The sequence below is a fragment of the Phyllobates terribilis genome, unplaced genomic scaffold (genome assembly GCF_046119375.1).
Source record: "Phyllobates terribilis strain yellow unplaced genomic scaffold, ASM4611937v1 Scaffold_3__8_contigs__length_932513732, whole genome shotgun sequence".
NCBI lineage: Eukaryota > Metazoa > Chordata > Amphibia > Anura > Dendrobatidae > Phyllobates > Phyllobates terribilis.
In genome coordinates, this window is record NW_027362763.1 from 120729220 (window position 1) to 120756322 (window position 27103).

Below are 27103 nucleotides of genomic sequence, written 5' to 3' on the forward strand. Positions count from 1 at the left end.
AGATTGTGCGGATGGTGGATAAAGAACGTCGACTAACATCCAAACAAGTTCAAGCTGCCCTGCCGTCCGAGGGTACAACAGTGTCAACCCGTACTATCCGTCGGCGTCTGAATGAAAAGGGAGTGTATGGTAGGATACACAGGAAAACCCCACTTCTTACCCCGAGACATAAAAAAGCCAGGCTGGAGTTTGCCAAAACTTACCTGAGAAAGCCTAAAATGTTTTGGAAGAATGTTTTCTGGTCAGATTAGACAAAAGTAGAGCTTTTTGGGAAAAAGCATCAACATAGAGTGTACAGGAAAAAAAAAGAGGCATTCAAAGAAAAGAACACGGTCCCTACAGTCAAACATGGCGGAGGTTCCCTGATGTTTTGGGGTTGCTTTGCTGCTTCTGGCACTGGACTGCTTGACCGTGTGCATGGCATTATGAATTCTGAAGACTACCAACAAATTTTGCAGCATAATGTAGGGCCCAGTGTGAGAAAGCTGGGTCTCCCTCAGAGGTCATGGGTCTTCCAACAGGACAATGACCCAAAACACACTTCCAAAAGCACTATAAAATGGTTTTAGAGAAATCACTGGAGACTTCTAAGGTGGCCAGCAATGAGGCCAGACCTGAATCCCATAGAACACCTGTGGAGAGATCTCAAAATGGCAGTTTGGAGAAGGCACCCTTCAAATATCAGGGACCTGGAGCAGTTTGCCAAAGAAGAATGGTCTACAATTCCAGCAGAGCATTGTAAGAAACTCATTGATGGCTACCGGAAGCGGTTGTTCGCAGTTATTTTGGCTAAAGGTTGTGCAACCAAGTATTAGGCTGAGGGTGCCAATACTTTTGTCTGGCCCATTTTTGGAGTTTTGTGTGAAATGATCAATGATTTGATTTTTGATTCATTCTCTTTTGTGTTTTTTCCTTGCAAATTAAATGAAGATAATAAGACCAAAGAATTTGTGATTGCAATCATTTTCAGGAAGAAACTGAGTATTATCTGACAGAATTGTAGGGGTGCCAATACTTTTGGCCACCACTGTACATAAATGTCCAATCCCATGGGTGGGCCGTGGGAATCCGACATGCTTTTAATTTTCGATGTTTTTACAATTCGTTCTCTCGTAGACCATTCCATGTCGCAGCCCATCATGGTGCAGAGGAGACCCGGACACGGCTTTCAGGGAAATCACGATGTCAACTCGGTGCTGTCTCCACGCTCCGAAAGCGGCGGCTTGGGAGTGAGCATGGTGGAATATGTCCTGAGCTCTTCACCTGCCGATAAACTCGACCCAAGATTCAGGAAAGGAGCCTACGTGAGTGTGGGGGGCCGGATATAAGGACTTGAGTATTGATAGTTCAGAGGTTTCCATTCGTGAGGGGTCTGGGTGCTGAGACATTTCTTCCCCATCTGACATTTAGCCACACCATCTTCACTTTTTATCTACAGGGGGTAAGAGACTGCGATTTGGATGGACCAGAGAAGGCTGATCAAAAAAGCAAAACATCTCCATTTGAAGAAGAAAAGAAACGTGACCTGATGTCCGCCGACGGGGACGAAGTCTCCAAATTAAACGGCCGAGGACTTCCCAACGGGATCGATTCAGACTGCAAGGAATTTAAGTAAGTGACAACGTTTTTGTGTTAATGAATGACTAGAAAACATGGAGTCAAAACAAGCGGATATCACTTATGTCCTCGTATGTGGCTTCTGTATTTTTATTTTTTTTTTCATGATTAAAGACGCTGATATTTTTTTCATGTGTCCACAGCCGCACTCCAGGAAGCCGGCAAGCTTCTCCGACAGAAATAGCAGATAGAATAGGCCAGAACCAAAATGTGACTGAGGGGTTAGGGCAGCTGTCAAATCAGATGGTCAACAAGCCCCTCACAGATGAATTTGGGGGTCCAGAAGGACAGAACCTGGACGGCATAGAACATGTTGGTCTGGATTCACTGCAGTTTGACTACCCCGGGAACCCGCTACCAATGGACTCCGCAGGAGGTGGCGTTGGGCTGTTCGACTATAACACCCAGCAGCAGGTCTGTTTTCCAGCGCTATAAATATTGATTGTCTGATTATTGGTTAATCCGGAATACCCCTGTCCTCAGGTGAAAAAAAAAAAAAGTGCCTTACTTCCTCTCCCTAGGTCCAATGCTGAGTCGTTGACATTGCTCCTTGTGTCTGTCATTGTCTGCAGCGCTGACATCATGTCTGCTGCCAATAACTGAGCTCAGCGACTCTGCCCCAGTTGACTGCACGAGACGCTGAGGTCACTGATGTGCTGCAGCGCTATTGACATGACGTCAGCGCTGCAGACAATAACAGTGGCGGGGGAAAGTGAGCGCTGGACCCGGGGGACAAATGTTTTAGCGCTGCAGACAATAACAGTGGCGGGGGAAAGTGAGCGCTGGACCCGGGGGACAAATGTTTTTCAAAATCAGAAAACCCCTTTATTCATATTGTGTTTTTGTTTTTTTTTTGTTTTTGTTTTTTTTTGTTTTGTTTTGTTTTTTTGCTTTGGCTTATAAAATTTACCAATACAATGCAGGACTACCTTGTCTTAATTTTGTCAAATTATTTATTTTTATCCCCCCCCCCCCATAGCTCTTCCAGAGGCCTAATGCATTAACAGTTCAGCAATTAAATGCAGCCCAGCAACAGCAGCAACAACAATATGCGCTGGCGGCAGCGCAGCAGCCTCACATCGGTACGTGGTCACTTCTTATCATATAAATACTGTGGTCCTATGTTACTCTATACATCTAGGCCAACATAAGGCATAAGCTATTCCCAAAAGTGGCAGTTCAGGCATACAACATTATAATATAAAATAAATATATTATAATATAAAATAAATACATTTATTCTAATATACATTCAATATACACTGCTCAAAAAAATAAAGGGAACACTTAAACAACAGAATATAACTCCAAGTAAATCAAACTTCTGTGAAATCAAACTGTCCACTTAGGAAGCAACACTGATTGACAATCAATTTCACATGCTGTTGTTCAAATGAAATAGACAATAGATGGAAATTATTGGCAATTATCCAGACACCCTCAATAAAGTAGTGGATCTGCAGGTGGGGACCACAGACCACATCTCAGTGCCAATGCTTTCTGGCTGATGTTTTGGTCACTTTTGAATGTTGGTTGCGCTTTCACACTCATGGTAGCATGAGACGGACTCTACAACCCACAGAAGTTGCTCAGGTAGTGCAGCTCATCCTGGATGGCACATCAATACGAGCTGTGACAAGGTTTGCTGTGTCTGTCAGCGTAGTGTCCAGAGGCTGGAGGCACTACCAGGAGACAGGCCAGTACACCAGGAGACATGGAGGGGGCCGTAGGAGGGCAACAACCCAGCAGCAGGACCGCTATCTCAGCCTTCGTGCAAGGAGGAAGGAACAGGAGGAGCACTGCCAGAGCCCTGCAAAATGACCTCCAGCAGGCCACAAATGTGCATGTGTCTGCACAAACGGTTAGAAACCGACTCCATGAGGGTGGTATGAGGGTCCAACGTCCACAGATGGGGGTTGTGCTCACAGCCCAACACCGTGAAGGACGCTTGGCATTTGCCACAGAACACCAGGATTGGCAAAGTCACCACCGGCGCCCTGTGCTCTTCACAGATGTGCTCAGTGTGAACCTGCTTTCATGTGACAGACGTGACAGAGTCTGGAGACGCCGTGGAGAGCGATCTGCTGCCTGCAGCATCCTTCAGCATGAGCGGTTTGGCAGTGGGTCAGTAATGGTGTGGGGTGGCTTTTCTTTGGAGGGCCGCACAGCCCTCCATGTGCTCGCCAGAGGTAGCCTGACTGCCATTAGGTACCGAGATGAGACCCTCAGACCCCTTGTGAGACCATATGCTGGTGCGGTTGGCCCTGGGTTCCTCCTAATGCAGGACAATGCCAGACCTCATGTGGCTGGAGTGTGTCAGCAGTTCCTGCAAGATGAAGGCATTGAAGCTATGGACTGGCCCGCCCGTTCCCCAGACCTGAATCCGATTGAGCACATCTGGGACATCATGTCTCGCTCCATCCACCAACGTCACATTGCACCACAGACTGTCCAGGAGTTGGCGGATGCTTTACTCCAGGTCTGGGAGGAGATCCCACAGGAGACCATCCGCAACCTCATCAGAAGCATGCCCAGGCGTTGTAGGGAGGTCATACAGGCACGTGGAGGCCACACACAATACTGCGCCTCATTTTGACTTGTTTTAAGGACATTACATCAAAGTTGGATCAGCCTGTAGTGTGTTTTTCCACTTTACTTTTGGGGGTGACTCCAAATCCAGGCCTCCATTGGTTAATAAATTTGATTTCCATTGATGCTTTTTGTGTGATTTTGTTGTCCGCACATTCAACTTTGTACAGAACAAAGTATTCAATGAGAATATTTCATTCATTCAGATCTAAGATGTGTTATTTGAGTGTTCCCTTTATTTTTTTGAGCAGTGTATATATATTTTTTTTATATGTGTGTTATAATATAAAATAAATTATTATTATATATATATTATAATAAAATTATATTATAATATATATTTTATATTTCTCATGAGAAAATCATTGTGATCAAAGTGTGCTCCAAGTGTCATCCGATTTCCTCTTACGTGGTGACATTTTTTTAAAAAATGTCTCCATTCTGACAGTCTGTGAAAATCAGGCCGCACTCCGTTATCCCAGTGCGGTGCATTTTGTTTTGTTTTTTTTCATCCACGCAGCCATTGACTTGCATGAGCAATTTTGATCACATATCGGACATGCCTCTGCAATATTCTGGATCACAGATATATGAATGGCCCCATGGACTATCACAGGTACGACTGCGATCTGTGAAAATCCCAGATAGCACTCGTGTGCAAAAACCGGACGTCTAAATGAGCCGGGCTCCACATATATATGCCAGTCATTATGCAGGAACAGATTCACATTAATTCCTAGGGGATTGTCTATGCATTGGTTGTTGAACCGGTCCAGGTTCTCTATAAAAAAAAAAGTTGCCTGCGACCTCTTGTCTGATCAGTACAGATTGCATCACTTTGTCATCAGTTGTCAGACATAAGAACACAGATGGAGATGCAGCCTGACTCCTGCGGGCACCACCGCCGTGTATGGGAGCTCTCTAGTCTCTGCAGCCCGGACCCCCACCTTTCTGACATTTCTATATACATTTGCACCTTGCATCTGATGTAAGAGATGGAGGTTACTGTATGATTAATCTGTTCTTTGCTTTTTGTACGGATTATTCTCTCGCGCTCCATCGTTTTCATAAAGGTTCCTTTGTCCTCCAGCAGGTGTGTTCTCCGCCGGCCTGGCACCCGCCTTCGTGCCAAACCCCTACATCATTAGCACCGCTCACCCTGGCACCGATCCATACACTGCGGCCGGACTTGCAGCTGCTGCAACCTTAGGTATGTACATGCATGTCGGGTATGGCATTAGTCAGCAGTGTGCACTGACTAATCCTTTATTAACCCCTTCATTCCATGGCCGTTTTTTCGTGTTTTCCTCCCCTTCTAAGAGCCATAACTTTTTTTTTTTTTTTTTTTTCCCGAGTGAGGGCTTGTTTTTTTGCTGGACGAATTGTACTTTTGAGCAACACCATTGATTTTAACATATGATTTCCTGGAAAAAATTCCAAGTGCGGTGAAATTACAATAAGAGTGCAATTTCACAATTGTTTGAGTTTATTTATTTCCATGTTCACTATACTTTAAAACTGACCTGCCATTATGATTCTGCAGGTCAATACGAGTTCACAGATAACTAAACATGTATAGTATTTTTTTTTTTGTTTGTTTGTTTTTTTTTTTTAAGTGGTAAAAAAAAAAAAAACAGAATTTTTATGAAAAAAAGTTTGTGTTTGTCGCTATTTTTCGGGATCTGGGGCTAGGTGAGGGTTTATTTTTTGCGCGCCGAGTTGACGTTTTTATTGATAGCATTTTGGGGTAGATCCGATGCTTTGATCGCCCATTATTGTATTTTATTACAGTGTTACGGCGGCCAAAAAAACCCGTAATTCTGGGGTTTCTAAAAAAAAAAAAAAAAAATTCTCGTTACGCTGTTTACCGATCTGATTAGTTTATATTTTGAGGCATCGAATATTTCTAAATGCAGCGATACGAAATGTGTATTTTTTTTTATTTTGTGATTTGAACTTTGCTTTTTTTTTTTTTTAATTCAATTTATTTAATAGTCCCCATAGGGAACTTAAAGCTGCGATCGTCTGATCACCTGTGATATACATAGCAGGGCTTCAGCACCGGTAATTATTTCATAAATCACGATCGGTGTTCACAGGAGATTCACAATGACCAGCACACGGGGGTTTTCAGCAGACTCCCGGCTGTCATGACAATCCATTGGCGCCCCCCGATCTCATCACAAAGGCGCCGATGGGCGGGGTTTGTGACGTGCATCCAGCTGGTGCGTGTTTTATCCTCCTGTCGGAGATTGACAGTGGGATTTAACTCAACGATCCACCTGCACATCACAACTGGTTAAACCAGCCATCATGTGCGAGGAAAGATGCGGGATCAGCGCCGGAGACCGCCTGAAAGTCAGGGACACGATACGTGACGTAAATATTCGTCATATGTCTTTAAAGGGGTTAAGGAGTCAGTCCACTAACACTATTGTTAATCCTTAACGATGACTGATGCAGCTTTATGTCCCCTCTTCTCAGGACCTGCGGTCGTCCCACCCCAGTATTATGGGGTACCCTGGGGAGTGTATCCAGCCGGATTGTTTCAGCAGCAAGCGGCAGCTGCCGCCGCCGCCTCCGCAGCAAACAGCAACAACCAGCAGGCGGCTACACAAGCAAATCAGGGTCAGCAACAGGTAACGTCATTAAAGGTCAATCCAAATAAATGAATTCAAGGGTACGGCATTCCCGTAAAGGGTTATTCCCAAGATTAATCGTTTACATAGGTGGCGGTCTGACATCTGGGACCCCCTGCCCTAACATGGCTATGGGGCTTTGTAATCCACACTGGGCATCAATAAGCTATGTCCTACCCCCATAGACATGTATGGAGGGGTCGCACTGGCCCCTTATGGCTGTGATTTTCAGATCCCCGTTTTCAAGCATCGATGGGGAAATAAGTTTTAGTCCCTTTAATTCCCTTTGTGGCCTAATTAGCAGAGATGATACATTTTACAGCAGGGAGACCTCCTGCTTTGGGGCTATTTTGCAATAACACACGCAACGCAGGAGTGGCGCTGCGGTTTTCTAAGAGAAAGCGGCCATGTTTTTCTATTCCTGGTCGATCCCTTTAGCTTAGATTGTGATAATGAATGTACAGCGTGGCCCCAGATTCAGTGTCACATCTGTATATCATCAGACCAGTCCTTTATAATTGTAATGGCCTCCTTACAGGTCATGCGAGCTGCTACCAATCAGCGCCCGCTCACTCCCAACCAAGGACAGCAAGGACAACAGACGGACTCTCTCGCTGCTGCAAATTCTGCTCTGGCGTTTGGACAGGGTCTGGCGACCAGCATGTCAGGTAGGAAGGAGAGGTGTAATCCAGAACATGGCCTGCGGTGCTTGTAGCCCAGCGGTGAAACCTCTTCATTCTTCCGGTTCCAGGCTACCAGGTTCTCGCTCCCACTGCCTATTACGACCAGAACGGCGCCTTGGTGGTCGGTCCTGGAGCAAGAGCGGGTCTGGCCGCCCAAGTGCGGCTCGTGGCATCCACCCCGGTCCTCATCAGCCCTGCAGCCGCAGCACAAGCCGGTATGTGGACGTGGCAGATCGGTAATGTTACCTCTTTATATGAAGGCAGGATAGTCACGAGTAGTGGAAATGCATCAGGTCCTCTGCTCTGATGTATCGTGTGTCCGAAAATCAGAAGCAGAAGGGATCAGATTGGCACCAATGTCCTTCACACTGCAGAATCTGAATCCTTAAATCTGTGGCACGTCCCAATTCCCAGATTTGGCTCAGATTTTTTTCTTTACGTTTACGTCCTTACTGCGGACCCTCGCATCGATGTTGCACACAGCGCTGCGAGTCTCGAACCCCAACCTCTTGCAAATATACGTTGCAGATAATTTTTGTAGACATTTCTTACTTTCATGCACTATTCTGACACTTTTTTTTTGCAAAGTCTGCCGCGTTTTCTCTAAAGCACACATGTCAAACTTTGGCCCGCAACGCTGGCACTGTATTCTGTATGCAGGCCTGTGTGGGGCCCGTAATACTGTATGCAGGCCTGTGTGGGGCCCGTAATACTGTATGCAGGCCTGTGTGGGGCCTCAATTGTAGAATTTTTTTTTTTATATCAATGGCAAGGTTGGCCCGAGACTTTGTGCAAGTTTTTAATTTTGGCCCTCTGTGTATTTGAGTTTGACATCCCAAATACCTGTTGTACTGGTTAGAAATTGGAGAATTAGTAGCACGCTGCAGAAAATGTCACCGATCCAGAATTCACCTTCTGTCTTTCTTTCGTGACAGCTGCTGCGGTATCTGCCAGCGGCGCCAACAACCTGACCGCAGCCACAAATGGCATCTTCCGCCATCTGGCCCCTCAGCAGCAGCAGCAGCAGGCACAGCAGCAGCAGTCCCAGCCCAACGCCAACCTCCATTCCAGCTCGTTCTATGGGAACAACTCCCTGACCAACAGCTCCCAGAGCAGCTCGCTCTTCTCACACGGGCCCGGACAACCCGGAAACACATCTCTGGGGTTTGGAAGCAGCAACTCTCTGGGTGCAGCCATCGGCTCGGCATTTGGAGGCTTTGGATCATCAGGTAAGTTTGAAACTGCAAAACATAACTTTTTTTTGTTACATATATTTCCAAAATGTGTTGCTTTTGCATGTGTGTTTTGGCGCCCACAGAACGACCGTATTATTTCTGCTTATTGTATATATTAGATCATTGTTTGACCAGTTGCCTTGGAGAACTTTAATTTACCCTCAGAGCTGCATTCATATTTCTGCTGGCTGGTGCTGACCTGAAGTCACTGCTGCCACCTGCTGGCTCAGTATGACTGCTCGCCATTAGCTCATGCTGAATGGTGGTGGTAATTGGCTCTTAGATTTGCCATTTTATACTGCTTTATCTGCTCCCAATTGACTGAAAACCCTCCATTGCATTTTTGCTGTATTATTTTGGGAAGTAAATTTTATTTTTATTCTATAGATTTTTCTGCCTTTTAATTTGCTCTCAGATCAGTGGCAGGATTCAGTCGTAATACATTGCCCAGCCCCTGCTTCCCGGGTTAAAAAAACCCAAAAAAACTCTGATCCGGGCAGTTAAAGGTTAATTCCTAAAATCTATTGATTAAGGGATAACTTGCTGATCGCTTTGGCCCCCAGCGTTTGGGGACTAAGGTTCTGATCCCCCAGAAGAGCCCCATCTTGAATAGAGCGGAGGTGCGCATGCTCAGTCTCCTTTTTATTCATTGTCTATGGGACTGTCTGAGAAAGCGGGAGTCCTATTGGCATGAATGGAGTGGTGGTGCGTATGCTTCTCCTGAACTCTTCATTCAGCACAGTGCCCGGCTGTAGACAATGAATTAAGCGGAGTGCACATGCTCAACTCCCCCTCCTTTTGGGCAAGGCTTTGCAAACGACTTGCTTGTTGCAGGTCACAACATGATCGCTTTCATCATCACTTGAAGCTGTGGCTGAATGTACTCCCAGCCTTAAAGAAGTTGTCCACTACTTGGATAACTCCTTCTCATACCCCATGCTTGGCCCCGATAAAATAAAAAAAGCTTATACTCCCTTCCCATGCCAACACCATTCCACCGGTGTCTGCACTCGCGGTACCGGGGCTCCCGTGCGGTGGTTGTGACACATGAGCCCGGTGCCCAATCAGAGCTGGTTTTTTATTTTATCGGGGCCAAACATATAGATCAAGAAGGGGTTGTCCAAGTAGTGGACAACCCCTTTAAAGAGGGCCTGTCACGAGGTGAAAAGTCTCATTTTTGTTCTCGTTTTATTTCTTACAAAGGTTGAAAAAAGACCTAGGTCCATCAAGTTCAGCCTTCCTAATCCCCTGAGTTTTGTTTTTTCTTTTACAATCCGCCATACGGTTTCCGAGATACGGGACTTTTTTTTTTTTTATTCAGTGCTTATTTTTATGATCTTTACAAGAGGGCGGCGCACTCTGGGTAATAAGGCAGAACCGCCTAAAGACGTCCCCGAGGAGCCAGACAGCCATGCCCTCCTTGGTAAAGACCTTAAAAGAGCCCATCTCTCTGGATCCGAATGGTGGATTTAAAAAAAAATACTTAAGGGAGTAGTGGGAATAAAACCGGGCGCGTTTGACCTGGTGACAGGTCCTCTATAAGGAACTTTGCTCTGTGTAGGATTTCATTTCTGTTGCTTGTTTTGCAGATGGCGCTCTGGGATATTCCTCCATGAATCGTCCAGTTGTCTAATTTCTGTTTTTATTTTCTCATTTATTTTTTTTTTCCACCCAGTTGGGAATTCGGCTGGTGGCAGTGGCTCCAGGAGAGATTCTCTGTCCGCTAGTTCTGACTTGTACAAAAGGTCTGGCAGCAGCCTGGCACCCATAGGGCAGCCCTTTTACAATAGCCTGGGATTCTCCTCATCTCCAAGCCCCTTAGGCATGCCTCTTCCAAGCCAAACGCCCGGGCACTCGCTAACACCGCCGCCGTCACTCCCATCACATGGATCGTCATCCAGTTTGCATTTAGGTAAAGAAAACCGGTGTCTGTGCTGTTATGTGGTTGCTATAAATGTGCCCGTTGTTTGGCGTCCGGTCTGTGCATTGTACTGTTCTCTGAATTCAGTGTGTATAGGGTCCTGTAATGTTACTTGTAGGAGTTCTATGAATCCCGAATTGAGTGTGGTTCATTGTCTATGGGGTTGCTTGAGCATGTCCAGTGCTGGCAATCCCATAGACAATGACTTAAGCAGAGGTGCATACATTTGATTGGGGGGGGGTCCCAGTGTTTGATAAGTTAGCCCCTAATCTTGGGACAGATTTACTTTGGTATCTCTAGTAGTTCCATACGCTGGTGTTACACCTTATGCGCAGTTTGATTTAAGCCCCTTGGTACAGCTGATCACTAGGGGGGCCTAGAGGAGACCACCATCAATATTATAATCTTGGAAAACTTCTTACAGCTCTGATACCATCTGTGTCATGGCCTCAGTTTACAGCACAAAGCCGTGATGCTTTGCCGTATATCAGCAGCGCTCCTCGTTTATATAGCGCCAACCTATTCTTCAGCGCTGCATTGCCAGAAGTATCCCATAAAGGACGTTCTATATATTGTCTAGTATTGTGCCGGCCTATTCATCCGCACTATTCTGTACAGCCCAAAAAAAAAAGTATACCAACCCGTATGAGCCCAACGGAAGCCAAAACACACCTTTTCCATCTTTGTCTGGTGAGTAGGGGACCTATGAAGACTTTCTCAGCACCTACCCCAGACCTGCAGAGTGTAACATGGATACACACATCTAATTATGTGAGTGCCTCTGATGGTGAAATCAGATCCACTTGTAATGACCATAGGACGAAGTCCAGCAATGAGCTTGATGGTCTGTGGTAGTGGATGGATTTGTAAAATATTCGTTGAAACATGGCCGGTAATAATGCAGATGCTCTTTATTTTTGTATAGGGGGCCTGACAAATGGCAGCGGGCGTTATATCTCTGCAGCCCCCGGAGCGGAGGCCAAGTATCGCAGTGCCGCCAGTGGATCCAGTTTCTTCAGCTCCAGCAGTCAGCTCTTCCCACCTTCCCGCCTGCGATACAACAGATCTGACATAATGCCCTCCGGACGCAGCAGATTACTGGAAGACTTCCGCAACAACCGCTTCCCAAACTTGCAGCTCAGGGATCTCATCGGTCACATTGTCGAGTTCTCCCAAGATCAGCATGGATCCAGGTAAGAGATGACATTACCTCCCTGCCGTTTACAACATGGGCAGCCGTAAAGGGGTATGCAACCATGGCATAACTGTGGGGTATGCAACCATGGCATAACTGTAGGATATGCCATAAATGTCTCCCACCTCTGGCATACTATGTAGGATATGCCATAAATGTCTCCCACCTCTGGGACCCCACCGATTAGGCCTTCAGCTGCTTTTGACTCCACTATTAAACAATGACTCCTTTTTTCCTTATAGGTGGGGATGAAAATACATTTTATATCATAGTTTAAAGTCCCCTTTTCTTATCTGTCCGCCAGGTTTATCCAGCAGAAGCTGGAACGGGCCACCCCAGCAGAGCGACAAGTGGTTTTCAGCGAGATTCTTCAAGCCGCCTACCAGCTGATGACAGACGTCTTTGGGAATTATGTTATCCAGAAGTTTTTTGAGGTCAGTGACTTTATTAGTTTATTGTTATACTTGGTTGTCGGAATAAGATGCAGGTTTAATACAAAAAAAAAAAGTTATCAATGGCAACAATGATATCCTCCTAGTCTTTCACCTAGTCAGTACTAAACCCCAAATTGTGTGCTAGTGGATCCATATTGTACAAGTAAAGATTAGATGAGCAACCCTTCCCCACTGCCCTCTCGTAAACGGGAGAACCCCAACCCCATGCAGACATTTCTGCCAGGTCTTCTTGGTGTATGTGCACACAAAAAGCACCCCATATAATGGACATGGTGCACAGCAATGTCAAAACGACAATGTGCACATGTTCCGTCTTGTCACTTAGAATCTTAGAATGTTAGAGTTGGAGGGGACCTCTGGGGTCCTTATGTCCAACCCCCTGCTCAATGCAGGATTCACTTAAACATCTCAGACAGATGTCTGTCCAGCCTCTGAACACTTCCATTGAAGGAGAACTCACCACCTCTCGTGGTCGCCTGTTCCACTCATTGATCACCCTCACTGTCAAAAAGTTTTTTCTAATGTCTAATCTGTATCTTCTCCCTTTCAGTTTCATCCCATTGCTTCTCGTGTTTCCATGTGAAAATGATAATAAGGATAATCCCTCTACAATGTGACAGCCCTTCAGATATTTGTAGGCAGCTATTAAGTCTCCTCTTAGCCTTCTTTGCAAGCTAAACATTCCCAGATCCTTTAACTGTCCCTTGTAGGACATAGCTTGTAGTCCGCTCACCATCCTGGTCGCTCTTCTCTGAGCTTGATCCAGTTTCTTCATGTCTTTTTTTAAAATGTGGTGCCCAAAACTGGGTACAGTATTCCAGGTGAGGTCTGACCAAGGAGAAGTAGAGAGGGATAATTACTTCACGTGATCTAGACTCGTAATACATCCCAGAACTGTTTGCCTTTTTTTGCTGCTGCATCACACTGTTGACTCATGTGCAGTCTGTGATCTAGTAGTATACCCTAGTCTTTTTCACACGTTCTGGTGTCGCATGCTCATTCCTTGGCAGCGTCCGCCTCCTCGCTATACCTCTTAGTATAGAGTAAATCATGCCAGCAAGAATTGCGGCAAAACCACCACAGGAAAATGACATCCTAGAAAAACTAGACTGCTGCGGCGTGTGACGGCGCCATGTGCACCCAGCCTTAGAGCTCCGCAGTGCTGTCTTTCTCTCTCTAAAGCTTTGTGGTTGGTGCCCCTTCAGATTGAGAAGGGATGGAGCCACCAGACAACTACTGTCGTCCTCCATATTGGCTTTACTACATTTTTTTAGTATTCAGTTCTCTTGACACTGTGTTTGTTTTGCAGTTTGGCAGCATGGATCAGAAACTGGCGTTGGCGACACGTATACGTGGACATGTGCTCCCATTGGCTTTACAGATGTACGGTTGTCGGGTTATTCAAAAAGCCCTAGAATCCATATCTCCAGATCAGCAGGTAAGTGGGGTTAATACACAACCTGAAGGTATCCGGGTATTTTTTTTTAATTTTATTTAAATTTTTGAATGTAGGATTTTATTTAACCCCTTCATGACCTTTCACGTACTTGTATGTCAAGTCGTGTCTCTTTTTTTTTAAATCAGATACGTTTTTATTCATTTAAAGATAGGATAATAAAATACATCTTCAGTACAATAATTTCACATTTTCTTATTATCAAAAAGAACCCCCCCCCCCCTTTACGGACGACAATAAACCCTTATCGTTATATAACATATGTTTCAACGTCTTAACATTACAATGTGTTTTATAATGTAATGTAGTCATTGGATTCTTTCCTCCAAAAGCATTCTCATTAACACACCTTCCATGGTGCCCATAGGTTGTCACTGAGTTTGGTGTTTTTCCTTTTTAAATACATTTTTTCCTCCATCCGTACCACATACTCCACCTGTCTTATGTACTCCTGTCTAGAGGGAGGTTCCGGTCGCACCCAATACCTAGCTATTACCTTCCTAGCTGCATATAAGAGTCTGGCAATTGCCAGTTTTGTGACATCATTCCCCACAAGTTCCTCCACATATTTCAGCAAGCAAACCACTGGATCTCTAGGAATTATACAGTGATACCGTCCTTCAATTAGGACAGCTACTTCAGATCAATAGCTTGCAAGCTTTGGGCAACTCCACATAACATGTAATATATCAGCATTTTCTGACCCACATCTCGGGCAATCCGAATTCTCCCGTACCCCTATCCTGAACAAAAAATCGGGCGATCTATATGCTCTATGTACAAGAAGTAATTGGGACATTCTGGCAGGTTCATTTAGAGACCATTTAGGAATATATTCCAAAATGGACTCCCACCTGTCATCTTCAATGGCACCAACGTCTGCTTCCCACCTCTCCCTCGCCAAAACAGGATATTTCAATAGAAAGGTGTGAAGCAGATCCGCATACACCCTAGATATGACGCCTGCTGTACACCCCCCCACACACAAATATAATCAATAACTATATCCTTTTGAACAGACAGGTTCTTGATTTTCCTTTGCTTAATAAACTCATGTTTAACCTGTGTATACTGATAGCTGTGTCTGTCTAATAAATGAAATTCTTCTTTTAGCATCTCTAAGGTTTTGATGTTTTGGTTATCCATCAGTTGGTAAATGCACTGTATACCCCTTACCACCCATCCTCTCAGCTCTCCTATCTTATAAAATTCACCTAAATTTTAGTTATCCTAAATAGGAGTATACATTGACATTCCCACTATACCTCCAATCCTCTTCACCCTCATCCACAGTTTATGGACTAAGCCACAGGTCGGGTATGACCTGCCTTTCTTCCCAAAAAGTCCCGACTCTAGGCCCACCACCAATGGACCCTTTTGTAGATGAGCTTCCAAGACCGCCTGGATAGTCCCCTTCGCCGCCTTCAGTGCAAGTCGTGTCTCTGACTTTGATGCAGGCTCTCATGCCGAGCTCGCGTCTTTCCCCGCACATGATGGCTGATTTAATCAGCCATCATGTGCCCTTAACAGCCAGGAGTGGAGCGTAGCTCCGTCCACTGCTGTTAACCTGTTAAATCCAGCTGTCAAACTCTGACATCGTTATATAACATGTGCTGGCAGGGGGGGTGGGTACATCATTATATGTTCCCATCTGGACTTGATCATGGGGCACCGATGGATTGCCATGACTGTTGGGGGTCCGCTGATGCTGATGACCCCTGTACCTGTCATTGCTTGGAGAATGATGGCCTGTGGCTGACGTTCATATTTCTATACATAGCAGAACTGAAGCACTGCTATGTATAGCACAGGCGATCAGACAGCCGCAGCTTCAAGTCCTGTTGAGTACATTTAAAAAAACAATTGAAAAAATAAAACCTAAGTTCAAATCACCCACTCCCCCCTTTTTGCCCCATTAAAAATAAAACAATTAAAATTTAATAAAAAATACACATATTTAGTATCGCTGCATTCAGAAATGCCCGATTGATCTATCAAAATATAAAATACTAATCCGATCAGTAAATGGTGTAGTGAGAAAAATATCAAGCGCCGGTATTACGTTTTTTTGGTCGCCACAACATTACAATAAGAGGCAATGAAAACCTCTTATGTACCCCAAAATAATATCAGGAAAAGCGTCGGATCAGGGCACAAAAAATGAGCCCTCACACAGCCCCAGACAAGTGAAAAAAAGGTGAGACAAGTAAAAAAAAAAAAAAAAAAAGCAAATATCAATTGTGAAATTGCACTTTTTTTGCAATTACAACTCACTTGGAAATTTTTCACCGCTTTACAGGGCATCACATGATGGTAAAATGGACGGTGTCATTCAAAACTACAACTCGGCCTGCAAAAAAAAAAAGCCCTCAAACGGCTGTGGGGACAGAAAAATAAAAAAGTTATGGCTCTTGAAAGAATGTGGGCGGGGGGACGGACAGAAAATCGCAAGGTTGTGAAGGGGTTAAAAAGAAAAGTTTTTAAAAAAAAATGGTGACAAAATGTTGTTTTATCATCATTGCAGCTAGGCCAGGGCTTGTGTTTTGGCACATGGAGTTATCTTTTCCATCTGCCATTATGGAGCTTTCTCAATAGTTTAAATGTTTGTTGCATTTTTATGGGGTTTTGTAGCCATAAACTATTTTTTTCAGCAGCAATTTAAAAAACAATTGTTTATAGATTGAACTTTTATAGACATAAGACATTTATAACTTTTTTTTTTTGTCTGAGAAAAGGGAGAATTCCAGTGTTAATATTTTCAGTTTTTTTATTTTTTTCGGGGACTTGAGCATACAATAATTTGATGGCTCATACTGTAGTACTGCAGTTTAATAATCTATCAGAGCAGTAGGATGAGGACCCCCCCCATGATAACCCAGCTCGCCTGCGCCCCCAACCTGTACATATGAAATGCTGATGTCAGTGATGTAGATGATTAAGCAGTATCTACCTGCAGCTGAGTCCTTAAGTGGGGGGTTGAACGTCGCTTTTGATTAAGGGATCTTTCACATTGCGCTTATCTTCTCGCAGGGCTGTGGAGTCGGTAAGCCAAACCTGCAACTCCGACTCCTCAATTTCCACGACTCCGACTCCCTCATACATGACTCATGTTTAAGAGATAAATTTACTGTAGCACATATTCATCTCAGCTAAAAGTCTAGACCCTTAGATCAGGAATAGGACAGACATTTATTGGACATTTCATAACTTTCCCAAATTCTTATGAAAAAATATTCCCCACAAACTGCATTGAACTACTGCACCCAATTTATTATATATTTTAGGATTCTGAGTCGGTCCATTTTATACTGACTCCGATTCCGACTCCACCAAAATGCGACAGACTCCGACTCCACAGCCCTGTCTTCATGTTCCCATCGAGGCTTGCATCCAAGCCCCCTATAAAATGGGATTTGGACGTATGCACCGATGGGGCCATAGACTATAATGGTACCGGACGTGGTAGACTACGTCTGAGTGTCCGCCTCCAGTAGATGTATACACCCGAAAATGATGCACGACAGAGCGCACATTCGCTCTCTTGGCACTATTATATTCTATAACCCCGTCGGCACCTATGTCCGAATCCCGTTTTTTGGATGTAAGCCCAGACTGAGTCACTGATTGGGTGCCTGAACGAAGTGTGACAGCGCCCTAACTTTTGGTATCTGCCTCCTCTAGAGCGAGATGGTGAAGGAGCTGGACGGACATGTTCTCAAGTGCGTGAAGGATCAGAACGGAAACCACGTGGTCCAGAAATGTATTGAATGCGTCCAGCCCCAGGCCCTCCAGTTCATTATCGATGCCTTCAAAGGACAGGTGTGTAGGATCTCTGCCCAGCCCCCCAAATGTCAAGGGCAGAGGGCAAAAGACATGGGAAACATTATTACGATTACATATATTTTTTATTTACTCTTCCTCTTCCCTTTCTCCATTAGGTGTACGTTCTTTCCACTCACCCGTACGGCTGCAGAGTCATACAGCGCATCCTGGAGCACTGCACCGCCGAGCAGACCATGCCGATCCTGGAGGAATTGCACCAGAGCACAGAGCAGCTGGTGCAGGTACCGTCACTGCTCCTGTCCCTGTTGGGGTCTGAAATCTGTACCATTTTATAAGCCTCTATTGTATTTTACCATTTTTTTCGACACACGTGTGCCGCCATGTAGAAACCCCCATAGCAAGTCAGCTGGATCCTTTTTGGCTGCCATTATAAACAAAAGCCATTAACCGGTCTACGCACTTTTCTTGGGCTCTCTTCCCATCTGAATAAAGAGCCTTACGTTATTGTGTTTTTTGTTTTAACGTGTTTTTCCTAATTAACTGAAGATTAGTCCAATCACTCACTCAAAAATCCGCTCTAAGGTTGGGGCACTGATTTTTGGGTATGGCCGACTTTAGTCTGACCTTTTAGTTGCAAAATTCAGAGACTGAGCCAGGGGATGCTGGTTGGTTTGAGTTATTTAGCCTGCAGAGATGAGTGCAGCTCTGGAGTATACTATAAAAGCCAAACCAGAATTTCAATTTGCAAACACAGTGTTTTGGGGTATTGCCCCTCATCAGTGCAAAGCATGAGATCTGATTTGGCTAGATGAGAGGTTCTGTACTGGGGTCTAAGGGGTAACGTTTCTCTTTTATGGAGCGTGACAAGCCAGGCCTGACATGTCAGAGTGAGGAGACTTTATAAGCCATGCATTTTATTCTGGGGAATTAAATTATGCGAATTGTCTCTTCAGAGAGGAAGAGGACTAGAACTCTAGCGCCACCTATTGGAAGCAGCGATCTTGAAAGTCAATAGTTGCTCTTTAACACGACTTGGGATAAAAGCCAAACCAGAATGTCAATTTGCAGAAAGTGTTTTCAAGGTGTTGCCCCTCATCAGTGCAAAGGATAAGATCTGATTTGGCTGTAAAATTGTCTCTTCAGAGAGGAAGAGGACTAGACCTCTAGCGCCATCTATGGTCCTTTTGGTGGACTATCTTCTACACTATATTCCACTTTTTATGTACCGTATTTTTCGGACTATAAGATACACTTTTTTTCCTCCAGAATTTTGGAGGAAAATGGGGGGTGCGTCTTATAGTCCGAATGTTAGTGGGGGGTGTATATATATATGTGGGGGGCGCGGTAGCGGTGGAGGAGCGGGGCACAGGAGGCAGCAGCCGCCTGCTGCAGCCTACACTGTCCCCGCTGCTAAAGAAAATGAATATTCATGCCCTTTAACAGCGGGCATAGGCGATTCCGGCAGGAGCCGCAGCGCGGCTACACTGTGTGCCGCTATTAAGGAGCATGAATATTCAGTGCACCCCACGCCCCGGGAGCACTGAATATTCATGCTCCTTAATAGCGGCACACAGTGTAGCCGCGCTGCGGCTCCTGCCGGAATCGCCTGTGCCCGCTGTTAAAGGGCATGAATATTCAACCTCCCACCACGCCCATGGGCGTGGGGAGGGGGTTGAATATTCATGCCCTTTAACAGTGGGCACACGAGATAGCCGGCAGCAGCAGGATCCGCTGCGGCTACGCTGTGTGCCGGCTATTAAGGAGCATGAAGTCACTGCTCCCCGCGCACACAGTCCCGGCGTGGGGAGCAGTGACTTCCGGCAGCTGATCTCTCCTTGTGAGCCGCGCATGGTAGAGACGTCATGCGCGGCTCACATGGAGAGATCAGTGCAGGCAGACAGGACGCAGCGCTGGAGGAGAGAAGAAAGGTTGAGTAGGAGTGTAGATTTTTTTTTTATGTGCAGCATGATGGGGATTAGGGGGGCCATGCATACCAGGATTGGGATTAGGAGTGCCATGCATACCAGGATGGGGATTAGGGGTGCCATGCATACCAGGACAGGGATGAGGGGGTGCCATGCATACCAGGACAGGAATGAGGGGTTCCATGCATACCAGGATGGGGATGGGGACCACGTATAAAAGGAAGGGGGGGGGGGCATATATACCAGGATGGGGGATATTGTCAGAATTGGGGAACATTACCCCTATACCAGTGTCAGCAGAAGACCCCCTCCCCCTTAAAAGTGCATCATGGCCACATTTTTTGCTTACATATTTTTTTTTTTCCTCCTCTAAAACCTAGCTGCGTCTCATAGTCCGAAAAATACGGTATATTGTATCTAAACGCAGATCCTATGTATGCCCATTGTAACGTTTGGCGTTTCTGGTCGGATCACTACTATCTCCGATTGCTTTAAATATCCGGCCCATTGCTTTCTGTTCTGTGGTTTTCCAGATTTTGCAAAAGTTAAGCCCCCCAGACATTTGTAGACGGCTGATCTTTCCCATGAGTACTATGCAATCCTCTGCGCTGTAGGATCCATTGATGAATTCACTGCTGACCACTTTGTAAATCTGTCCTATATTGCAGGACCAGTATGGGAACTATGTCATCCAGCATGTACTGGAACATGGCCGATCAGAAGACAAGAGCAAGATCGTGTCTGAGATCAGAGGAAAAGTCTTAGTGCTGAGCCAGCACAAGTTTGCCAGGTAAAAATGATTCATTTTTTTGTATTTGGTGGACTTTATTCACAGCCGCCCAGAAATATATTCTATACGTCCTGTTTTCTGTAGCTCTTTTGTCAGCTTTGCTGTGTAGATTGGGAGAGTATGAGAAGAGCGATCTCATCATTTATCTACGCTGAGCACTTGGTGTTTCTGTTTATTTCAATGTAAATTGGAAACCTTCTGAAGGATGAAGTATTTTTTGACTTGTTTGGTTCCCAGCTTTTTTTTTTTTTTAATCCTCTAATGTTACTGTGTTCTCGGCATTTTCTCCATCTCTCCTCAGTAATGTCGTAGAGAAATGCGTCACTCACTCGTCCCGGGCGGAGAGGGCACTGCTGATTGATGAGGTTTGCTGCCAGAACGATGGTCCTCACAGTGCCTTATACACCATGATGAAGGACCAGTACGCAAACTACGTGGTACAGAAAATGATCGACATGGCAGAGCCCGCTCAGCGCAAAATCATTATGCATAAGGTAAAGGCAATAAAAGGGGTTTTCTTGGATCTGAAAAGAGTGCAAAGGGCACAAGTCACCTCAAATAGCGAGGGACATTGCTTAGCTGATAGATCTGGTGCTCCACGCCGGTCTTCTCACTTCCTGTCGCATAACTGGTGCAGGCTTGTGAAATCCACAAGCATTGGCCACGGTGTGGCAGTATGAGATGGCCGTGGCCAGTGATCTCCCCTCAGTGGCCACAGGTAGGGACTGACAGACCAGTGGAAATTTGGGTTCTGGTACATGACCTGACCTTTTGAGAGTTTGGTTCAGCTACCAAAACTGCACCCGAACATCCACCACAACCCAAACCCCATTGAAAGTAATGGATACCCGAACTGTAAGGAAAATAGTAAATACTGGCTGGCTGGCTGGCTCGCTGTGGCTGGTTGGCTGGCTCGCTGTGGCTGGTTGGCTGGCTCGCTGTGGCTGGTTGGCTGGCTCGCTGTGGCTGGTTGGCTGGCTCGCTGTGGCTGGCTGGCTGGCTCGCTGTGGCTGGTTGGCTGGCTCGCTGTGGCTGGTTGGCTGGCTCGCTGTGGCTGGTTGGCTGGCTCGCTGTGGCTGGTTGGCTGGCTCGCTGTGGCTGGCTGGCTGGCTCGCTGTGGCTGGCTGGCTCGCTCACTCGCTGTGGCTGGCTCGCTGTGGCTAGCTGGCTCTCTGTGGCCTCCTGGCAGTCTCTTGCTGGCGCTCTCTCTCGCTCTTGCCATGGGGGTATGCAGCACTAACTACAGCAGGGAAGTAAATGGAGACTGGCAGGGCTGGAGCTGCCTGTCAGTAATGGCTGGAGATGAATGAATCGGGCAAAATTCACATTCACCTTTTCACGCAGCTTTTCCTGAGAAATTTAATTTCCCCAGAGCATAATAATTGTAAGACATACAAAAAAAAATCCTAATGCTCACCTTACCGCCACGTGTCCGGTCATTGAGTATTAGGGTTTTGGCAAATGTGGATTTTTGTGACATTCCAGCAGAACTCTATTCCACTCATATTTTTTTTCTCATCTGTAACAATACAAAAACACAATGGTATCTTCAATAACATACTGTGTATGCACCAGGCCGATGCACAATACCATGACGGGTAAAAAAAAAGATTTTTGATACTCGCTGGAAAATCTATTTCTCTTAGATTTCATTGGGGGGGACACAGGAACCTCCTGGAGGTGGTCAGAGTATCGTCTGAATATGCTGGTTCACATATGTGGCTGTGAGGTCTGTATTTGCTGGTGTGACTCTCCCCGGGAAGTGGTCAGAGTACCAGGGGCGATAGAGACCGATCGGCAGATGCTCTATGACTATAACCAAACATTGGGACACCTTGGTTAGTTCAGCTACCATGCAATCAGATGGGTTAGTGTGCAGGACTTGGAAAATGCACTAGAATTACCCCAAATGAACCAAACTGGCTGAAGGGAAGGGGGCCGGAGCCATAAAAATGCGTAAGTTTGGTTGGCATGGGGACATTGCCTGCTGGGAGCCGGCTAGGCTGCAATAAAAGCTGGTGGCTGGCCCGGAATCTGGCTCCACTGGAGATCCAAAAGCGCCACAGGGTGCACTGGAGGGAGTGTCGGCGCGCAGAATGCTAGAGCTCTGAGTCCACTGGAGCAAGAGGCCAGCACAATGCAAGAGCTATTAGCATGCATGAGCGCTGGGGAAATACTCATCTGTCCCAAAGAGGTGATTTCCTGGGGTTCTTGGAGCCATCTTCACTGGGATCTTTAGATCTGTCTTCGTTCCATGCAGCATGCTTGGCTGTGATGGGCAGGAAGGAGACAGGGGTAAGGACTGTTTGCCTGGTTACCTGAACACTGCTACATTAGGGATTGAGGACCTGCCATCCAGCCCAGACTGGATACAATTTGATAATTTCAGCACTTCTCGGTTTATAGTGAGGTGACAGAATCCAATCCACTGTTTTCCAACCTAAAGGAGAAGACAAAAAAAGATAAAGAACAAAAAAGAAATAAAGTGAAAAACAGGTCTGGGCATCAGACCTGTCTGCCTCCTAGCTTACCTGGTTTAGTCCTGTATCTGCAGGTGGGTGTAGTTGACTTGTGTCTGCCTCCTACATGACACTAACCTGGTTTAGTCCAGTATCTGCAGGTGGGTGTAGTTGACTTGTGTCTGCCTCCTACATGACACTAACCTGGTTTAGTCCAGTATCTGCAGGTGGGTGTAGTTTGCAGCGGAGCAGCCGACATTTATAATTCTTAGTGTTGGCCTCTTGGAAGGCAGTAGCAAACACTTGTGTTCCTGTGTCCCCCAATAAAGAAATCGAAAAATGAACATGTCCGCACATCAGATAAAGAGGAGAGTATTGGAACAATACCCAATAAAATAGTCTGTACATATGGATCACAGAAGTATGTGCCATCAATTAAGAATGATGAAAGGTGCCGCACAGCCATAATGCTGTGCCCGGAAACCATGAAATAAGAATGTTTTCGGTGACAACAATTAGGGCTGTGCTGCACCTTTCATCACTCTTATTTGATGGCACATCCTTCTGTGATCGATATATGCATACTATTTTATTTGGGTATTGTTCCTAACCTCCAGGACCTCTTCTATGTATCGGACGTGTTCATGTCCTCTCTCGTGGTATCGTGCACTGGACTGGTGCTAATACACTGTTGAAGACCCCATTGCGTTGTTGTTTGGTCTCCGCAGAGCAGGCGGGTGATTGCCTGATTTTGGGCACACCCTCCATTTGTCTATAGCCCATGGAGCATTTGTAACATTTTGTCAGTGTCTGTTTTTGTATAAAGTGATCATTTGATGCTTACCGTATATTGCTTTCTTTTTTCTTTGTCATTTTACGCTCCTTATTACCTTTAGGATAATTTTTGGACACCCCTTGGATTATGGTTAAATGCATCAGAGAATTAAAGGAAAAGGGTCAGCACTTGCCAATACATAAAATTACAAAAGCTTCAACCTCTGCAAGTAATAACCAGCTTTTTTTTGTTTTGTGTTTGTTTCCTCTTCTAGATCCGACCGCACATCACAACATTGCGAAAATACACATATGGGAAACACATACTGGCCAAGCTGGAGAAATATTACATGAAGACCAGCAGCGATCTGGGGCCAATGGTTGGACCATCGAACGGCATGCTTTAGGGAAAGCCAGGAACTGAGAAAAGTGTCCTCACATTACACCTGCCATGAACGAGGACCCCCCCGACCCTCCCACCTCGCTTCCTCCCACCTTAGCCGATGCGTACCACACTATTTATTGTCCTCCCTCCTTGTACATTTGGGGCGTCCCTCCGGATTCTGTGGGAGACTTACCCAGCCGCCTCACCGGTACAAAACCAGAGCCTGTAAATGATGTAATTGTATCAAGCTGTCACATATTTTGTAAATTTTTACCTTGTAAAGTTCCTGTAAAAAGTGGTAGTTTTTAAAGGGAAAGTACAGTATTTTAATAATGCTGGTTTGCCGGTCGGGTCAGTCTCCCATCAGCTCGGTGGATTAATCTGTAAATAGAGGTCTAATCTTATTTTTTTTGTGACATAAATTCATTTATTTCTTTTAAACATATATAAATTTTTTTTTTTTTTCTCAAACTACTTTTCAAGTTTGTTTCCACAGGCGCATAGGCACATAAAGAATTGAAGATTAAAGGGGTTGTTCAGAATCAATCAAAAAGTGGCTATTAAAAGTATATCTTACCTGTTACATATTCGGCATGCCCCGCTGTTCTCTATTTACTTGCTGCAATCTTATCGTCATGTGGTCACACCTGGGTAATACTGCTTACAGCTTCTTTTTTTTTTTTTTTTCCTCCACACTTTCGTCACTTTCTGGTTGATCCCAGACAACCCCTACGAAAGTAACCTACACAGTCACGGTCCCATATGTGCCGAGACCCCATCGGCTCTCCTGATTTGCCCATTTATTTTATCATTGTGCCTTTACTCAGTAAAACTATTCATACATGTCCAAGAGGAATAATAACTGCGTGTATGCGTGCTCTGGACACAGCGTGGTAATTTATTCATACGTTTCTAGGAAGAGTAACAGGGACAATGGTAAAATACAAAAAAAAAGAGAAGATGCTCAAAAAAAAAGTGTTAATGAGGAATAAAAGTATGTCGTAACACAGACATGTCAGGAGAGGTGACAGGTCCTCATTAAGCCGAGTGTTCATAGGATGGCAGCCTAGGGACCAGCGACGTAGCCAAGACATGTTATGTTAGTAGCCATGTTCTGTCTGTAGATTGATGAGACTAGCGGCGTTGTCATCGAAGGACTGTGCGGTAATTTTCAACTTGGTCTCCATGTAATTCCTACTCCTGCAGGAAGGGGGGGGCTAATCAAAAACCATACAGCCCTATCGTGAATGTTTCCACCTTTTTTTTAAAGGGTGATTAGACCACGCGTTTCGGATTAAGTTTTAACTCTACCTCAGCTGCGTCCGTCCATCCGACCCCGGCGGTCTCACTGTATTAATTTTCAGGCTGCCTTCCTATGGCTGAGTGTGTGTAGGTCCATATATGGTATTGGCTCACTCACTTTACTGCCTGTTGGAAAGACTTGTGTATGTGGATACACAACCGCTGTGATTAATTTTTTTTTTTCTTACGCAAATAGTCAGCTGAATTACTACATTGGCTAATTATTTTTTTTTTACCTTTATGAACTATGTGCCCCCATCCCTGGCTAGTTTCTAGTAATGAAGTCCTATTATTAACTCTTTATTTTCCCTTGCACTCGTTTTTTTTTTTTTTTTTTTTTAAGGGACCCGGTGCGCAAATCATGCAGTTTGCATATAATCGAGGCTTCAATTCATTCATCTGTTAATTGCAACCTCCGCGGGGGCAGGGTAAGGCTCGCTCAACGACCGACGTTTCTGTCCAGAGCCTCGGAATCCACAGATCTAAAATTCCGGAGAAGATGATGACTACTCCGTTAGGTTTCCTGATTAGCACGGACGATTAATCATTGCTTAGCTCGGGCGTTGTAGTTTGTTTTTTTTCTTTCATTATTATGTACACAGAAGTGTGAATTTTTTTTTTTCATTTTTTTTTTTTTTTAGTCAAATCAAATGAATTTAGATAGTGGATAAAGGTCCTTTTTTTTTGCGCATGATAAAATATATATATTAAAAAATAAAGAAAAAAAAACAGTATATATATGTATACATATATTCGAATGGCTTTGTTTTTTTGTAATTTTTTGGGGGGTTATATATAAATATCTGCTTTGTATTGTATAAGTGTAACTAACGAGTAGTTGATCGTTTACAGTCTCGACGTTTAATACCGAGCCTTGCTTATTTTGTAGTTGGTTGTACAGATTGTACATTTGTAAACCTTTTTTTTTTTTTTTTTTTTTTTTGCTGTATATGTCACTTCTTCGTCTGGGAAGGGAAAAAAACTTTTTTTTTTTTTTTTTTTGCATTTTAGTGTACATTTGGGTGTCTCTATATTGCCTTGGCAAATAGTATTGTACAATGTAAATTTCTTTCTTTAAATCAATTTTTTTTTTTTTTTTTTTTTTTCTAACCAGTCTTTCTACAGCTTGGTAAAAAAAAAAAAAAAAAAAAAAAAGTCTATATAAATATATAAATACCAGCTATCTATTTATCTAGCGCTGGAGAACCCCGTTCTTGTTTCTACACCACGGCTCTAACACGATAGGAATCAATGCAGTACACTGTGCTTAGTGAGTAGAAATGAGATAGATAGATATCTCTATCTATCTATCCATGTATTTAGGGTTCTGCTCACACAGGAGAGCCTCGCAAGTAATAAGGCCAGTGGCTTGCTATTGTATAGTACTGTATTTTTTGGGGATTAGCCTGCTAAAAAAAAAAAAAAGCCAAGAGGATAAAGTAAAAAAAAAAAAAAAAAAAGTAATGTAAATTATTGTCAATTTTGGTGAACATACAGCATTGTATCAATAATCTATAGATGATGTACATTTACAAGCGGCCTTATGTACATTTTCCAATGATCTTTTTAAAAAGGCAGAATTGTGACCACGTGTATAATTAAAAGACTTTTTAATCCTTTAGTTTTGGCTTCTTTCTTCCTTCCGTTGTCCTCTAGGAGCATAAGTTCTGACCAGCGTTACTTTTATAAGATAATATCTCTGGAACGCTTCAATGGATCCCACTGATTCTGAGATTTTCTCGTGACATATTGTACTACATAATAGTGGTAAAAATTTGTTCAATATGACTCGAAAACGTGGCAAAAATTTAGAAAATCCTTTAGGAAAATTTCGAACGTTTAATTTATCGGTCGGCCATGACAGCACCACGAGAGAGGGGATCCGCCCACCAAGG

At 44.6% G+C, this 27103-nt stretch overlaps 1 protein-coding gene across 2 annotated transcripts in view; it reads left to right on the top strand.

Moving 5' to 3' along the window:
• Positions 1-26698, top strand: part of PUM2 (pumilio RNA binding family member 2) — a 39779-nt gene extending 13081 nt beyond the window's left edge. The window contains exons 5-22 of one of the 2 annotated variants that reach the window (XM_073674111.1): positions 1117-1304; positions 1439-1611; positions 1761-2031; positions 2597-2699; positions 5297-5416; positions 6691-6845; positions 7384-7513; positions 7597-7743; positions 8464-8757; positions 10439-10675; positions 11610-11877; positions 12184-12313; positions 13644-13772; positions 17472-17609; positions 17729-17854; positions 20167-20288; positions 20590-20782; positions 23797-26698. In XM_073674111.1, coding sequence (XP_073530212.1) covers positions 1117-1304; positions 1439-1611; positions 1761-2031; positions 2597-2699; positions 5297-5416; positions 6691-6845; positions 7384-7513; positions 7597-7743; positions 8464-8757; positions 10439-10675; positions 11610-11877; positions 12184-12313; positions 13644-13772; positions 17472-17609; positions 17729-17854; positions 20167-20288; positions 20590-20782; positions 23797-23928 — 3056 coding nt within the window. In that variant the 3' untranslated portion in view covers positions 23929-26698. The remainder of the gene's footprint in view (positions 1-1116; positions 1305-1438; positions 1612-1760; positions 2032-2596; positions 2700-5296; positions 5417-6690; positions 6846-7383; positions 7514-7596; positions 7744-8463; positions 8758-10438; positions 10676-11609; positions 11878-12183; positions 12314-13643; positions 13773-17471; positions 17610-17728; positions 17855-20166; positions 20289-20589; positions 20783-23796) is intronic. The other variant, XM_073674112.1, reaches the window with a different exon arrangement.
• The last annotated feature ends 405 nt before the right edge of the window (positions 26699-27103 follow it).